This window comes from Monodelphis domestica, chromosome 8 (assembly GCF_027887165.1).
Source record: "Monodelphis domestica isolate mMonDom1 chromosome 8, mMonDom1.pri, whole genome shotgun sequence".
In the NCBI taxonomy this organism is placed as follows: domain Eukaryota; kingdom Metazoa; phylum Chordata; class Mammalia; order Didelphimorphia; family Didelphidae; genus Monodelphis; species Monodelphis domestica.
Window position 1 is genome coordinate 48,463,527 of NC_077234.1, and position 18,253 is coordinate 48,481,779.

An 18,253-nucleotide genomic window follows, 5' to 3' on the forward strand; every position below is an offset into this window, starting at 1 on the left:
ACACGTACATGTCTAAATCAACCACAAATATAAATAAAAAATAAAACTGTATTTATAAAATACAACTTTTAGGAGAAGAACCAGTTTCAGATCCAGATTTTAGCTGCATTTAGGCCAAGTTGGGTAATGTGGGGGAATGAAAACCATAAGTTCCTACACATTGCCCATAATGTGCCAGACCATAAGTTCCCCACAATGTGCCCACTTTTCATTAGTGCTCCAGCCAACTGAGAAAGAAGCCATAGTCTTAAATCTTGTCATTTGCTACTTTAGCTTTCTCTTCTTCCTGTGGTCTTGAGAAGGGAGACTGCTGCTCTAATCCAGGATACCTTCTACTTCCTCTCAGTTTTTCCTCCTCTTTGTGGGCTCTTTCAAGTTTCACCTCCTTCCTAATACTATGTGATATTTCCTTGCATAGGAAAAAGATAAGTGAAAATTCAAAATCTCAGGCAATCTTTTGGTGTCTAAGTCATTCCTCCTACTTGCAGAGGAGTTATTACACAAAGGAAAGGCAGAGCATCAAAATATATGTAATCTCACAATAAATTAGTATTTTGTAGATAATGGAGTACCAGTAAATGAAATTATTGAATCTAGAATGGGCTATTTAAAGTCACTGCTCTCTCATGCCTATCTCAAGGGAAATTAAGCATCTTACTAGAAAAAGTCAGTAGAATTGGAGCCCTTTAATAAATAAACTTTGAATTTTCAATTATAGTCTTTGAAAGTATTTTAATTAAAACATTACTAAAGAATCATCATGAAATTGTCCTCTCATAGATATGAAATCATCCTATTTGTCAGGGGACCTCTCAACTATGGGTGAGTTCATCTGAGTCAGAATCAGTTATAGTAGGTTGGGAAAGGGAAAAATCACAAGATCAACAACTGTGGGGAAATAGAGAAAGCAAATAGGAAGGAAGTTTGAGAAGACCTGGTGTCTAAATTAGGTTGTGAAGTCAAGGAAGACTCTGGCAGTGTAAAGGTTAAAATTATGGTTGAGATTGAATGTAATAATTATATTTGGTCGCCAAGGATTTTATTTATAAAATCCTAATGAAACATCCAAACTCAGCTGGAAATTTTATGGTGATTTAATTACAAGAGGAAGAAAATATTAGAGGGAGAGAGAGAAGGAGAGAAGAAACGGAGTTTAACTCAAAACCACTCTGGCTCAGTCTTAGCCAAAACGGGAGTTTAAGGCCCTGAAGAGCCAAGGCAAGAAGGGAGTCAGTCCTTATCACTCCTGTGACTGATCTGAAGGAAAGCTATCTGTGGGGCTCCTCCAAGCTTGAGCTCCAAGATCAAACTGGTGTCTAGCCCTCTCCACAGGAAGTCACGAGAACCCCAGAGGCTGTTCTCTACCTCACTTCCTGTGTCTCACATGTCCCAATGGTGGCTCAAGCTTGACTTAGGACAGCCCAGAGGTCTGTCCTTTTTTTGTACATGTCTGTTGAAGGCCATTTTCTCAGATAATTAAATCTTGAGTTTGATGCAGACCTTCCTAATCTTGTTAAAACTAAGAAGGGTGGAGAATGTAGAGTTTCCAAGACCCGATTCTGTTATTCCAAGTATCTCTATTGTTATTGATCAGGAAATAGCTAAATCATGTCTTCTAAAGAATGGTCTGATTAGGGTGGAATAGTTTTAAAATTTACAGTAGACTGTCAAGTTCTGTTAAACCAAAATCAAGACCACTGGAGAATAGGACCAGAAGAGTACAAGGTATAACTTAGCCAGACATTATTTATCTGGTAGCATCTTTCCTTCTCACACATTAAGTCTTACATGCCCCATTGTATATTTCCTCTTGAAAAGTAGAAGAAAAGGCAAAGAACAAAGAATGTGAAAAGGGGAAGAAAAGGGAAATGACAGAATGGAGAAAGGAGAGAAGAAAGGAAAAACAAAAGAGAGAAAGAATGGAAGATAGTGTCTGTGGGTTCAGAAGTGGGTACATCAGTGTTAAATTAGTAGTTAGGTCAAATGAAAGGTCTCATATATGCTAGAGTATTTATAGCAGTGCTTTTTGTGGCATATATACTATCAAGTATTTTTAGTTTCTAAGATCAAAAGGAGTCGAAAAGAGTATTTTTAATATAGCTATTTATAGTAAGAAATTTTTTCCCATATATATTTCCTTAATATCCTTTGACCATGCACATATATGGGAAACAATCAATATTACAGATGGGGAAATATAAGTACTCTGAAATCAGGGTGACATTTCCAAATGAATGACTAAGCTAGAAGCTCCATACTAATCCAGAGGCCATTTATGCTCTCCTGGAAGAAACATACATTCCAGCACATCCACAATAGCAAGCCATTTTCATTTTGGTCAAGCAAACTTTGTGAATTAGAATTCACAGTCAAAGACAAGGATCATAAAATATTGTTTGTTCTCATCTATAGGAACAACACTTCACCTAGATGTATGGGATGAATGGAAAGAATTTCTGATTGGTTGTCTGCAAGGACAAACAGTTACAGTCAAACGGTATCTCTCAGAAGAGGAACCAGTACTCAGGTATGGTTGCTAAAAATAAATGTTACTTCTATTAATAAAGTTTCTTTTTTTCATATGAACAGCTACTCCTAACAACTCTTGATGTAGATATGCATCCAGAGTTATAAGGCATCTCAGTGGTCAACTTATTCTGTTCTTACTCTTTGGGTCTGTGGTTTCATCATACACAACAAAACGAAGGAGATGTGTGGTTAACCATTCATTGCTGTAAAAGATAGTATCTCAGGCTGGTTATTTGTGTGAAGAAACTGTCATTGGTGAATACTTTGAAACTTTTTATAAAGTTCTGACTTTAAATTCAGCCTAGACTTCTGTTTACCTCCTTGGATATCTATTAAGTCTTGGCTTGGATCTCCATTTCTCCCTCTCATTTCCCCCTTCCCCACATATGAATTAGAATGTTCTCTTCCTCTAGGCTTGGCGATTGCAACTGATCTATGGCTCAAGTCAACCCCTACTTTTTCATTTTGTTCACCTCATCCTCACAATGGTAGGTAGGAACCTAGCAGGAAGAGTGAATGATATTCAGGTTCAACAATCTAGGTTGATTTAATCTCTTCTCACCAACTATTGGACTCCTTCGCTATATTACTGCCATCTGCTGGAGCTGCCTTCCTTTGCTAGGGCTTCTTCCTTAAAGAAAGGGTGGTTATCCTCTTTAGCCACAAAGAATGTGCCAGGTCAGAGTTCTTCTTTTTTATCAAATTACTCCCTAGCAGCAGAACTTCTTCCAATCTGCTTGGTATCTAAGTCAGGGTGAGAAAATTCTTCTCAATTTCCATCATGCTTCTGGCAGATAGAAAATGGCAGGGGTATGTAAGTTACCCACTTAGCAGCTTAGGAGGGATAAGATGGTTTTAGCTACTTTTGCCCCGGAAATCTTCTGCCTTCACTCAAGTGTCTGGTTCTCCCTAGATTCAGAGGACCAGGGGAATTCTACCAATTTGGGGAGTATCAAGTCCAGTCCACTCTTACTGCTTTAGCCCAATTCAATGAAACAATTAGGACTATCCATTTTGATAGGCAAAAGAATCTTTATAGAGCCTTCTCCTAATTAACCCCCATATGGACCAGTCTTCCCCCCATCCCCACCCCAGCAACCTACGCGTTCTTAATTGTTGAGACTAAACTTCCTACTCACTGAGTGTTATAGGTCCCAAGTTTGTTGTGCCCCAAGACCTTGGGGAAATTTCATGGACTCAGTCTTTATTCAGAAAGAACAAGTATTGCTAAAATTCCATGCCTACAGCCTTACTAAAGAGAAGTCTTAGACCAATGACCCAGACAACTAAGAATCTGTCAGCTTGGTGGGAAGATATTAAATCAGCATGAATTGCTCAGTCTGAATGTCATTTACTCTGTGGACTTCCTTCAGAACTCATCTGGCTTTCTGGCTTCTTCTAAGATTCAACTCCACTCCCCTTTCACAGGAGACCTTTCCCACTGCTCCCTTCTCTATCATCTTCTGAGAGTACTGTCTATTTATAAAGTAATATATATCTTGGGACTGCTAGGTAGCACAGTGGACAAAGTGTCAGACCTGGAGTTGGGAGAATCAGAGTTCAAATCTGCCCTCAGATACTTTCTAGCTCTATCACTTAACCCCCATTGCCTAGCCCTTACCACTCTTCTGCTTTGGAACCAATACACAGTATTGATTCTAAGATGGGAGGTGAGGGTTTAAAAAAAAAGAATTGATACTAAGACAGAAGGTAAGGGTTATAAAAATTAAAATTAAAAATATAATGATAAAGTAATAAGATCTAAAAAATATCTGGTGTGTGTGTGTAGTTATTTGCCTGTATCTCTCTATTGGAACGTTAGCTTCTCAAGGACAGGAACCCTGATTCATCTTTCTTTGTTATCTTTGGTGCTTTGCACAGTGCCTGGTACGAAGTGAGTGCTTAGTAAATTTTAACTGCCCTTTCCTCCCTTTTCACAGTTGTTCTTAGATTCCTGCCAAGACTCTACTTACCATGGTTATCAGATCACCTCTAGCTATAGCTCCATATTGGACCTCAAGTCAGAGCTTCCTCCCCTGGACAGAAATAGAAGAGCACATTTAGTGTAGCCAAAACTCAAATATGAGTGTCACCCTTGTCTTAGAATGACAACATTTTCCTGGTCGCAGGAACACCACTTCTAGTCTAGTTAATCTACTTGTTGGCCTGGCCTAACATTCTGCACAAACTGTTAGAAAGGAATCATCTCTCTTCAAGACTCTAGTACTCTTCAGTGTAATAAATTAAATTCTCTGGAGGCTTTTTATATTAAAAATTTTAATTAGTTTATTTATTTATTCTACACATATTCTGTGTTCTAGTCAAGTCATTTCATCAACTTGGCATTCTGTCTCTTGACTTCATGCTTTTGCACTTGTCTGCATACTTAGGATATATTTTCACATCACATCTGTATCTCTGAGAATCCCTAGCTTCCTCAAAAGTTCAGCTCAGATGATAGGGAGCCTTTGCTGATTCCTTTAGTTGCCAATACTAGCTCCCTATTTCTCTTCAAATTATCATTTATATTTATTTATTTATACCAATTACATGTAATAACAAATCAGATTATCATTTGTAAACTCATCTGTCCATATTCTGTATTCTCCTTACCCCTATTAAAAAGTAAGCTCCTGGGGGCAGCTGGGTAGCAAAGTGGATTGAGAGTCAGGCCTAGAGACGGGAGGTTCTAGGTTCAAATCTAGCCTCAGACACTTCCCAGCTGTGTGACCCTGGGCAAGTCACTTGGCCCCCATTGTCTAGCCCTTACCACTCTTCTGCCTTGATGCCAATACACAGTATTGACTCCAAGAAGGAAGGTAAGGGTTTTAAAAAAAAAGTAAGCTCCTTTGGGCAACTAGTTCAACTTCAATTTTTTTAATGACTGATTATCTATGATTATCTATTAAATCTATGATGAAGCTGTATAGTATCACTGAAGGAACATTGCAGGTGGTATAATATTTGCAAATGGGGCCAGTGGTATTAAAATGACTTATTACTACTCGTTTTACCAAAAATTAATATTTAATAGAAATATTATTTACATACTTCTATCTAGCAAGAGATAAATAGTTGCAACAGAATATTTAGTAATGTAACAGGTACCTATTTTATTAAAATTTTCCTATTTTCTTACATTCACTCAGGTACCAGAAGAGGGTAGCACTTTATCTGGCTGCATTTTATGGCTATGTTGAGCTCACAGAGTGGACCCTACGGCAAGGAGCAAAGCCCAATGAAGCAGTTGGTGTACATCCCTATCGAGAATGGTGTCATGAAAATCATCACCCAGATACTATTAAATGTCCCATTCATGCAGCTGCAGAAACAGGTCAATTATTGATACTTAAGGCCTTCATCAATTACAATGTCCTGTGCCTGGTCTGCAAAAATGCAGTGGGAGAAATCCCACTGACGATTGCCCTCAAAAACAGGCATAAAGATTGTGTGTTATACTTGGTGTCAAAGATGTGGTCCACAATTTCTTATTCTAAAATTTCAGTCCCCATGAGGATCTATGTTAAAATCAAACAATGGCTTCTCAGAGCTCAGCATCGCATCCTACAAAGAACAGGGCAGATCAGGATTCATGCATTCAGGACTCGAGTTGGAGATTTTGTCATGGTGGATGGTTTTACCCAACCAAAAATGACCTCCAAGGAATGGAGTAAATCTAGGAGCAAGGACACAAAAAGCAAAGTTTCCAAATTGCCAAGTGTCCATGATAAAATTCCAATGAAGAAAACTGGGCATCCTTCAACAGTTCCACGGCAACAGAAAAGTATAGAAAGCATAAAACTGCCTCCAATAGAACAAACAAAGGAGTTCTCAAGTTTACAAGAATTTCGCTCAAGCAATCCAAAAAAAAAGATAACGACGTATAGAAAGAAGGAAATTAATACAAAAAATCTATATTCAGACCAAATTCCTCTTCCTTTACTTGCTTTGAAGAACTATACACATCATCCTCCCTTTTGCTATAAAACACCTAAAGCAGCTTGTTTCTTAAGTTCCTCCCTTCAATCTTTCTTGGAACACAGTGGGAAGACTACGAGAGAGAATGCAATCCACTGCTTAGCTACAGCAAGGTATTTTTCTTCTTTAACCATTCATGTCAGCAGACATCTAAAATTGTGCATCCTAAGTCAAAGAGGATGAGGATGGTGAGCATTATCATCATCATTATTATATGTAGCATATGCTCTGAGGCACTTATCCCAACTTTCCTTCTTTCATGAATCCAATTCTCAAAGCCTAGGGATATAGTCTTAGAGTCAAGAACACTTGGAATCAAGTCTTCCTGCCTCCAAGTCTATTACCATATCCATTGCCTCAGTAGAAAGGCCATCAGTGGAGGAGGAATCAGCTACCCTCTGGGGATCCCACCTCTACTGTGAGTCCCCAGTTGGGAGATGAGTCCAGCGCTCCATTTATATTATAGCTCATCTTATCAGAGTCCCCTACAAACTATAGCACCCCATCTTGGCATAGTACAGACAGTAGAATTCAGATCATTAATCCATCATGAATTTGTCAGGCTACAACATGGGAAGTAAGTGTCCTATCAGGTGGAACAGCTGCATTTTTTCTGTCCAGTAGGTGCAGGGGAGGTGGTAAGGAGTGATAGGGGAAAGGGAAAATGGGGCTTAGGCTTATCAAGACTTATCATTATGGAGTTCCTCAGTGAAAAGTTACATGTTAAATCAAAAGGTCCTCTGGTTTTGTTTATTTTTATTTTTGAAGGAAAATATGGAATATTCATTTCCTTACATTATATGTATGTATATGGCTCAGTGGATTGAGAGCCAGGCCTAGAGATGGGAGATCCTAGGTTTAAATCTGACCTCAGACACTATCTAGCTATGTGATCCTGGGCTAGTCACTTAACCCTTATTGCCTAGCCCTTACTGCTCTTCTGCCTTGGAACCAATCATAGTCTTGATTCTAAGATGGAAGGTAAGGGTTTAAAAAAAAAAAGTATTTCTGTAGTTGGGAATGGAACAAAGAATTTGAGAAAGAAGGGGAAATGGGAATTAAAAAGCCTGGAGTAAATAAACTACAACCCTTGGCCAAATATGGAAGCTGCCTGCTTTTATATAACCTGAAAACTAAGATTGTTTTTATATTTTTAAATAAAATCTTATTGTACTTTGGAATGTGAAAATCATTCTTAGTTTGAGGGCCATATAAAAACCAAGCCTAAAGAGCTAGAGTTTGCCTACTCCTGACAGATAACTGAGCAATGATGAAAAAGGCAGTAAATTGGTAAGTAAATGAATAACAAAGTGAGCCAAGATGAATTAAGCAAAATAGTGAGGTGAAGCTCTTGGAGATAAATATTGAACAGGATGAGAAAACTAGAATATTAAACTGAACAAAAGTTGATAGTTTTCAGGAATAAGCAAAATTATCTGAACTGGATGCTTTTTTTTTTTTTCATTTGAATTAGTCAATTTAGAACATTATTCCTTGGTTACAATAATCACATTATTTCCCTCCCTCCCCACCACCCACCCTTCCCTTCATTGGGTATTACTTGTGTCCTTGATCAGGACCTATTTCCATACTTTTGATGTTGGCACCAGGATGTTCATTTAGAATCGACATCCCCAACCATATCCCTTTGATCCATGTATTCAAGCAGTTGTTTTTCTTCAGTGTTTCCAGTCCCACTCTGTTTCCTCTGGATGTGGATAGTGTTCTTTCTCATAGATCCCAACGGGTTGTTCAGGATCACTGCATTGACACTAACGGAGAAGTCCATTACATTCAATTGTACCACCGTGTATCAGTCCCTGTGTACAATGTTCTCCTGGTTCTGTTCCTTTCGCTCTGCATCAGTTCCTGAAGGTTGTTCCAGTTAACATGGAATCCCTCCAGTTCATTATTCCTTTGAGCACAATAGTATTCCATCACCAACATATACCACAATTTGTTCAGCCATTCCCCAGTTGAAGGGCATCCCCTCATTTTCCAATTTTTGGCCACCACAAAGAGTGCAGCTATGAATATTCTTGTACAAGTCTTTTTCCTTATTATCTCTTTGGGGTACAAACCCAGCAGTGCTATGGCTGGATCAGAGGGCAGACAGTCTTTTATCGCCCTTTGGGCATATGAACTGGATGTTTTTGACACTTTTGTTATCATAAATTAGAATTGTTTCAGTGGGATATTTAGGGACACACTTCATTCTAATTTCATTCAGAATAATAAATTGCTAAGATTTTTTTCTAACACTTTAAGGTTTGCAAAACACTTTACAGATATACCATCTTATTTGATCCTCACAACAACTCTGTGAAGTGGGTGCTATTATTTTCTCCATTTTACAGATGTGGGAATTGAGGGTGAGAGAAGTCAAATGGCTTAGCCAGGGTTCATAAAGTTATTAAGTGTCTGGGGTAGGATTTGAACTGAGGTCTACTCCACTTTAAGGCTGGCACTCTATCCAAAGCATCACCATTCTATTACAAAACTTGAACCCAAACCAAGATCTTTCTTTTCTTTCACTTCTACTTTTATAAGGATTTCTTATTGATACAAAACATCAATAATAAAAAATTTCCAACTGAAAACAGTAAGTGGGAAGGCAGAAATAAGATTAAAGGAAGAAGACTTTTATTTAGAATCAGAAAACCTAGGGTTTGTGTCCCAGCATTACCACTGGTTAGCTATGTAGCTCTGGGCAAGTTACTACGTCTTCCTGAGCTTTAGATTAGACTTTTATTGTTGCTATGTCTTATTTGACTGTCCCTGACCCCATCTGGGGTTTTCTTGGTAGAGATACTAGAGTGGGTTGCCATTCTTTTCTCCAGTTCATTTTACAAATGAGGAAACTGAGTCAAACAAGATTAAGTGACTTTTCCAGGGTGACAAAGCTAGGAAGTATCTAACTCAGGAACCTAGGAAGAGGAGTTTTCCTGTCTCCAAGTCTGGCACTATCCACTGAGACACCCATAGACTGAACTCTAAAGTCTCTTTATGATTTTTCACTATTCATTTTTCCTCAATTTCTTCATTTTTATTAAATTTTCTTAGCCAGAGAAACCAACTTAGATAAGATAAAGATAAAGGCAAAAAGAAGGGAATAGGTTAGTATTCTATCATAATCCAGATAGACTGCTGATTTCTAAGTGAGATATAGACACACATGGCTGGTACGTCAAAACTTTTCCTTAAGGGAGGCTGGTCACACTTTTACCTGTATGGCCCTTTGTCACATCCTTAATGAGAGGATTTGTTATGTTTTTATGAGTGCCCATTACTCCTATCTCCAAAGGGAACAGAAATGATGGGTACATTCAGATAATTCCCCTATGGGGTCCTAACCAAAATTTATTGTGCAGCCCCACATTTGATGTTATATTTTTGTTCCATCCTCCACTGTATTCCCTTAATCTCTGTTGCTGGTGCCAAATCAATTTGAGTAAGTGTTAGAGGCCATAAACTACAGGGACTTAAACTCATAGGATGTGAATCCTACATCCTAATGTTTCCAACAATGACAATGGCATAAAGATGAATAACCTTAGATACACTGAGTCATGATCCTATGTATCCCCCAAGGAAACAGACCTTGTTAAGAAGTCTCAATATGTAAACAAAGCATGTCACAGATCAAGCCATTTAAAGGGTTACATGATGGGATGTCTAAATAGACTCCCAAATTATAGGCGAAGAACAGTTTATATGAAACAAGTAGTAAAACATGGATATAAACATTTCACCAACATACTCTTGCTCTCAGAAACCCTTTTAAAAATGGAGCATCTTTTAGGTGAGTCTTCAGTAGTTGTCCTGCATTTCAAGACTATGTATAGGTTTTTAACAATTGTTTAAATAGCAAGCCAAATTAAAGTCATATTTTTCCATTACATATCACAAGATAGCTCAAAAGTTATTTTCCACTCAGATAACTGCATTGAACTTCTATTATGTGAAATAAGAACAGAAGAGGTTTCCAACTTTAACCTCACAAATGAACAGATTTACATTTTTGTTTCAAATCCTCCTTTACTTTTGGCTAATTACTCCCAGATCATTTTTTAAAATGTAAATTAATTAATTTAGAATATTTTTCCATGGTTACATGATTCATGTTCTTTCCCTCTCTTCCTCCCTTCACCCTATCAGAGTCAGTGAGCAATCCCACTCTCCCAGATCATTCTAAAACTGATATTCTTCAAGGATTTAATCTTCTACATATGACAGTTCCAGAACTAATTTGTGTTGCTTAGACCATGGAACGACTATGAATTCAGATCGAAACAGCAATATCTTTCTCATCTGCAGCTTATTAAATAATTCAGATAGATGCTTTAGTATGAATCTAATAATTAATAGATTCAATATTACAATGATAAACTTCCACTGTTTGTCTGCTCTGATGATAGAAATGTCCTATGAGAGGAAGAAGCAGGGACAGTATTATTAACAGCATCAGAAACAGTCCTTCAGGATGGAAACTGGGAGGCTTAGTAGATTGAGAGCCAGGCCTAGAGATGGAAGGCCTTCAGTTCAAATCTGGCCTCAGATACATCCAACTGTGTGATCCTGGGCAAGTCACTTATTGCCTAGCCCTTTTCACTCTTCTCCCTTGGAACCAATGCACAGTATTGATTCTAAGACAGAAAGTGAAGGTTAAAAAAAACAAACTGGTCTTCCAGGCCCAGGCCTAAGGCCACAGAAAGAATTTTTAGTTCTATTTGAATTCAGATAAATCATAGTTAAATTTCTGGAGCAGCTAATCATACAAAGTCCTACTTCCATTTACAGGGTCCCAAAACCAGAGTCAGGATTTAACCCGGTGGGAACTATTCCTATTCAAAAGGAAGTATCACTATGGGGAAACCAAGTTAAGAGAACCCTATCTTCAACAATGCCAAGGTCATCCTCATAACTTTTCCCAGATACAGACATCACACCTAAACTAGTTCCAAGACTATATTCCCACTGTACATGTAGTACATGGCATCCCCCTTGAATGGTGGAATATTGGCCTCATGACCATGAAGACAATCATACCTGAAATAAAAACTCAGAATAATATCAGATTACAGTCCCATGAAATTTCACCTCAAATAGCAAGTTTCACTAAATCCCAGCTTAGGGCTAAATTATTATTTCTCTCCTAGCAGTATAATAATAATAAAGTTTGCCAGACCTCAAAATCTACTCAGATCTTCCCCCTAGAGTCTAAGCTACTCTAGTATAAAATCTATTACTAGAAATCAATAAAATAATTACATTCTGTAATTCCACATAGATAGTGAATATGATAGCTTACCAAAACTAAAACCAAATAAAAACTGTAAACTTCCAGACTAACTGGGACTGGAGATTGGTTGGTTTTGTTTTTTTTTTAATATTATGTTGGTTCAAGATATAACACACACACACACACACACACACACACACACACACACACATACTATATATATATATTGTTCCAGGTATAACTCCATAAGCTCTACAAGTGATAGACTGATAACATATTCTACATCATAAACAGGCTTAAAATTTCATCTCCATTTTTGCAAGGAGTAGGAAAGGGGGTCCCAGGGACTCAATAAGAATTCCACAACGTAGCAAGCACTTGCTTTATACCTTTCCCACAGAAAAATAATTTTTAATTTTCCTTTTTTAATATATACCCATGTTAAGTATTCAATAGGTTCTAACATTATGACAAAACTTAATTAATAATCTTATAATTTTCTTAAGTGATAACCAAATAATTTTAGCTGATATGTCCTCTTAACTGTAGGGAAACCTAGAAGTTTCTAGTTCCTTAAAGTTCAGTACTTTATCAGCAGGGCTAACAATATAATGATTCTCAAACTTTTTTCTCACCTTTTATTTTCTATTTTTAATCTATTTATTTGTTTGTAACATTAAAATACACAGTTGACTACATCTCTCCCTCTTCTCCCTCCATCAAAGAAGACATCATTTGATAAAAAAAAAAATGCATATACAAAATGATGTCTTACTAATTTCTATTTATTAGTTCTTTCTCTGGAAGCTGACATATATAAGGTATTCTTCAAAGATTTCCCTTGCTGTATATAATGTTCTCTTGGTTCTTTTCATTTCTTCACTCTTCAAAAATTCATGTAGATCTTTCATGTTTTTCCAAAATTAATATTTGTCATTTATCACAATGCAGTAGTATTCACCACAATTATATGCCACAACTTGTTTAGTCATTCCCCAATTGATAGGCATCCTTTCAATTTCCAGTTCTTTGCCACCACAAAGAAAGCTGCTATAAATATCTTGGAATATTTAGGTTCTTTTTCTTTTTTCCTGACCAGCTTGGGAAATAGACTCAGCTGGGTCTAAGGATATTGTTTTATAGCTCTATCAGATTAATTGCAAATTACTCTCCAAAATTGTTGGATCAGGTCACAGTTTTACCAAAGGTGTATTAGTGTCCCTTAGGCTTTTGGGTCAGAAGGTTCACCATGACTAGTCAGCCTTGTCCTTAATCCTTTTATCTTTAACAAAGTCCAAAGATCCCAACCCATTTTCATAGTTTGAGGAGAGAAACTGGGAGTAGCCTCAACTTAGAATCATACTATTTCATAGGTTTTGAGTGATAATACACGCACAACACAGTGGAATTGATTGTCAGCTCCAGGAGTGGGGAGGGAAGAGGGAAGGGAGAGAATATAAACTCTATAGTCATGGGAAAATATTTTTAAAATAAAACTATATTTTTAAAAAGAATCATACTCTTTCATCCTGACCATCAGTGGAGTAAAATGGAAAAATGATTTCTCAATAGAAATTTTCCACTGGAAGGTAGCCCATTTTTATCACTAAAGTCAGTTTTTACCTTGACCCTATTTCTTAGCTTTCTATTCATTTCCTTTTCTTCACTAACTTTCTCAAACACTTAAGCTTCTATCAGAGGGGAAGCAAGAGTGCAAGGGACAACCAACCTTCAGTCTGGATGCACAGAGGATCATTTGATTTTAAGAACCCCATATTATTTTATGAAACCCACAATCACGAGGGAGTCTAAGCCCACAAACTGGCAGTCAAATCATATAAAAAGGGACCCATAAATTTTGTTTTGAGTTCATTAAATATCACCTAATAAATCAGGTCAATTTCTTTGTGTCTTGGTCTAATTCCTTTTAGACCATAGTTGATAATGGCCTCAAGCCTCCATAATAGATCCCTCCCACACAATAAAACAGTGAAAAAGGCATACTAAAATATAAGTGAAAACACATTAAGGGTCCAAAGAAATTTAAGCTGTGTAGTGAAAAGACAAGTCTCAAATTCTCCAAAAACTCTTCAGGCTTTCTCTATGGCAAGAGGAGTGGGGAGCCTCAGGAGAACATTTCAGTGCATAGGAAGTGGGCCATGTGCCCACCAGACCATCAAAAAGAGTTCCATTTACACTTATTTCTATCAAAGGTCCCTTTACTACACCTGTATTCACTACCATATTCCCAATAAATATGCCTAGATTATGTCTACCTCCCTCCTCCAGTCATTGTGAATAATTATCCTCCTAGGGAATACTAATGATCAGATACTCTGGACAATTGTGGATGCCAGGGTATTGAAGGGTTAAGCAGCAGGTAACCCCTCTTCTGGATAATTGGAGGATTTTTTCCCCTTTGCAGACTTATTCTGCTGGTGTTTCCTGCAATCCCTTTTAAAATATCCTATCCAATTGCAGTAGAAACATGTTTGACTTTTCCTTTTGCCCATTGTTTCCAGGACCCTTTCTTTATGGCCATCAAACCCATAAGATGCAATTCTCCAGATCTCAATAGTCTTTTTTCCCCCAAACATTTATTTAAAATTGATATTTAGGGGGCAGCTGGGTAGCTCAATGGATTGAGAGCCAGGCCTAGAGATGGGAAGTCCTAGGTTCAAATCTGGCCTCAGGCACTTCCCAGCTGTGTGATTCTGAGCAAGTCACTTAACCTCCATTGCTTAGCCCTTACTGCTCTTCTGCCTTGGAGCTTATACACAGTATTGGCTCCAAGACGGAAGGTAAGGGTTTTTTAAAAAATTGATATTTAAAAATATCAATTCCAAGTCAGAAGAGCAGTAAATTTTTAATCATTCCTCCCATTCCACTTCCTTTATATTATTCCTTTTCCACCACCACCCCTCTTATTCCCCTCCTATTTTTCTAAAGGGTCTTTTAATCATTTCTCCCTCCACCCAACTTCTCCCTCCTTTATATCACCCCCCTCTCTACCACTCCTTTTATTATTCCCTCCTTCTACTACTTTGTAGGGTAAGATAGGATTCTACACCCCAATGAATCTGGCTGTTCTTCCCTCTCTGAGCCAATTCCAATGAGTATAAGGTTTAAGTATTACCCATCACCACCCTCATCCTCCCCTCCACTGTAATAGTTTGCCCTTCCACTCCTTTCTATGTGATATAATTAACCCATTTTACTTCTATCTTCCCATTTTCTGAGTGTATCCTCTTTTTCACACCCTCTGTCTATGTATACTTCTTCTACACTACTATAATAATAGTAAAAGATTTTTAAGAGTTACAAATATCATCTTTCTATTTAGGAATATAAACAGTTTGGCCTTATTGAGACCCTTATATTTTTTTTCTCTTCCTTATGTACCTTTTTATAATTCTCTTGAATTTTGTATTTGGATACCATATTTTCTGTTTAAGTCTGGTCTTTTCTTCAAGAGTGCTTGGAAATCTTCTATTTTATTAATGTGATTTTTATTAAATGATCATATTTTCCTCTGAAAGAATTTAGTCAGTTTTGATGGATAGCTGATTATCGGTTTTAAACCCAATTTCCTTGTCTTCCAGAATATCATATTCTAAACCTTCCAATCCTTCAGTAGGAAACTGCCAGATCCTGACTGGGACTCTATGACATTTGAATTGTCTCTTTCTGGCTGCTTAAAGTATTTCCCCCTTGACCTGGGAGCTCTTGAATTTGGCTATAACATTCATGGGAGTTGCCTTTTGGGGAGTTATTGGAGGAGGTCACCTGTAGGTTCTTTCAATTTCCATTTTATCCTCTTATTCAAGAATATCAGGGCAGTTTTCTTTCATAATTTCTTTTAATATGATGTCTAGGCTTTTTTCCTGATCATGACCTTCAGGTAGTCCAATAATTTTTAAATTGTTTCTCCTTGATCTGTTTTCTAGGTCAATTGTTTTTTCAATGAGATATTTCATATTTTTTTTATTTTTTCATTCTTTGATTTTATTGTTTCTTGATGTCTCATGAAGTCATTAGCTTCTATTTGCCCAATTCTAATTTTTTAAACCTGAATTTCTTCTAGGACCTTTTGATCCTCCTTTTCCATTTGGTCCATTTTACTTTTCCTGGAACTCTTTTCTTCATTGGATTTTTTTGCCTCTCTTCCCTTTAGGTCAATTCTGTTTCTTAAAAAACTCTTTTCTTCATTTGATTTTTGTATCTCTTTTTTTTCCAGTTGACCAATTTTGCTTTTTAAGCTGTTATTTTCTTTTTTGCATTACTTTTGTTTCTTTCCTCCATTTTTCTTCCAACTGTCTTATTTGATTTTTAATTCCTTTTTGAGTTCTTCTAGCACCTGAGACCAAGACCCATTTTTCTTTGAGGCTTTGCATTGGATACTTGGATCTCAATGTTCCTTATTGACTCTGTGCCTTTCTCTTTTACTCCATAGAAATTTGATATGGTTAGGTGTTTCTTTTGCTGTTTGATCAGTTTCTCCAGCCCCCCCTTTTTTTTTGCCTGTGGGACAGGAGTTCTGAAAACTGCTGATTTTGTCTTCTCTACTGAAAGGCTTGCAGGACTCAGAACACTGAACTATTTTGCCCTGAGGCTAAGGGCTTCACCACAGTGCAGGCTTGAAAAGGCAAAGCACTATGGACTTCAGGACCTAGTACTTTAAGAGTACATCTGGGATGTGGGTTACCCAGTTGTTGGTATAGGCAGGGCCCCAGTATCCCCCAATTGGCCTATGCCTATGCTTAGAACCTGGCGCATTAGGTGTGGGAGTGGTGATAGTCATCCAGTACTCCTCTGTGTGCAATTTTGCTTCCAATTCCCCCTTATCCTGTGAAAATTGACTCTCTCTTCCTACCTTTCAAGTTGTGTTCTGAGACACTTTTCAATTATTTATTTATTTATTTTCCCCATTTGAATAAGTTTAGTCAATTTAGAACATTATTCCTTGGTTACAATAATCACATTATTTCCCTCCCTTCACTCCACCCACTCTTCCCCTGCAGCCAACACACAATTTCATTGGGTATTACTTGTGTCCTTGATCAGAACCTATTTCCATGTTGTTGTTTACACTAGGATATTCATTTAGAGTCTACATCCCCAACCATATCCCTTTGACCCATGTATTCAAGCAGTTGTTTTTCTTTGGTATTTTTACTCCCACACTGTTTCCTCTGGGTGTGGATAGTGGTTTTTCTCATAGATTCCTCCAAGTTGTTCAGGGTCATTGCATTGCCATTAATGGAGAAGTCCATTACATTTGATTGTACCACAGTGTATCAGTCTCTGTGTACAGTGTTTTCCTGGTTCTGCTCTTCTCACTCTGCACCAATTCCTGGAGGATGTTCCAGTCCCCACTGAGACACTTTTAAAAGATTGGTTTGGAAGGACTGTCAGAGTAGTTTTAACTTCTGCTGCTAGTAAGCTGCCATCTTGGCTCCAGAAGAGCAGTCAAAGCTGGTCATTTGGGATTAGCTGATTCTCCCAGGGTGCCATAGTTAAGAAGTGTCTGAGGCCAGATTTAAACTCAGGATCTATCATCTATAGGCCATGCTTTCTATACACTGGGATACCTAACTACCTCTTCTCTGTTTCACTTAAATTGTCAGATTTTTTGACATATAGTTAGGCAAAATACCTTCCAAGAATTACGCTAATTTCTTCTTCTTTGGTTGTGATTTCACCTTTTTCATTTTTTTAAACTGGAAATTTAGTTTTTTTCTTTCTCTTTTAAATCAAGTTAACCAATAGCATATCTATTTTGTTTTTTCAAACCAACTCCTTGTCTTTATTAATTCAATGGTTTTCTTTCAATTTTATTCATTCTCCCTTGATTTTCAGGATTTCTAATTTGATGTTTAGTGGCAGATTTTTAATTTGTTCTTTTTCTAGTCTTTTTAGTTGCATGCCCTATTCAATGATCTGTACGTTCTCTAATTTATTGATGTGACATGAATTTCCCTCTAAGAATTGCTTTGTCTGCATTCCATGAAATTGTTGATTGTTTCTATCATTTGTTCTTTGATCCATTCATTCTTTAGGATAAGATTTAGTTTCCAATCGATTTTTAGTCTTTCTGCTGCTTTTTTGTTGAGTGTAATTTTTATTGCATTATGGTCTGAAAATCATTTAATATTTCTGCTTTTCTGCATTTGGATGCGAGGTTTTTATGCCCAATTATGTGGTCAATTTTTGTAAAGGTACCACATACTTCTAAGAAAAAATTGGATTCCTTTCTATTCCCATTCAGTTTTCTCCAGAGACGTATCATATCCAGCTTTTCTAAATTTGTATTTACCTCCTTAATTTTTCTTTTTTTTTTTCTTTTTTGTTAGATTTACCTACTTCTGAGAGGGGAAAGGTTCAGATACTTTATTAGTAACATTTTACTATTGATTTCCTGCTATAACTCATATAACTTTTCCTTTAGGAATCTGGATGCTATGCCATTTGGTGCATATATTTAATATTGATATTATTTCGTTA

At 37.1% G+C, this 18,253-nt stretch overlaps 1 protein-coding gene across 2 annotated transcripts in view; it reads left to right on the forward strand.

Moving 5' to 3' along the window:
• The window catches only part of ANKUB1 (ankyrin repeat and ubiquitin domain containing 1), a 56,663-nt gene that overhangs the window by 24,680 nt on the left and 13,730 nt on the right, over positions 1–18,253 (forward strand). For both annotated transcript variants that reach the window (XM_007502047.3, XM_007502049.3), the window contains 2 exons: positions 2,413–2,527; positions 5,679–6,620. In XM_007502047.3, the coding sequence (XP_007502109.2) occupies positions 2,413–2,527; positions 5,679–6,620 (1,057 nt within the window). The remainder of the gene's footprint in view (positions 1–2,412; positions 2,528–5,678; positions 6,621–18,253) is intronic.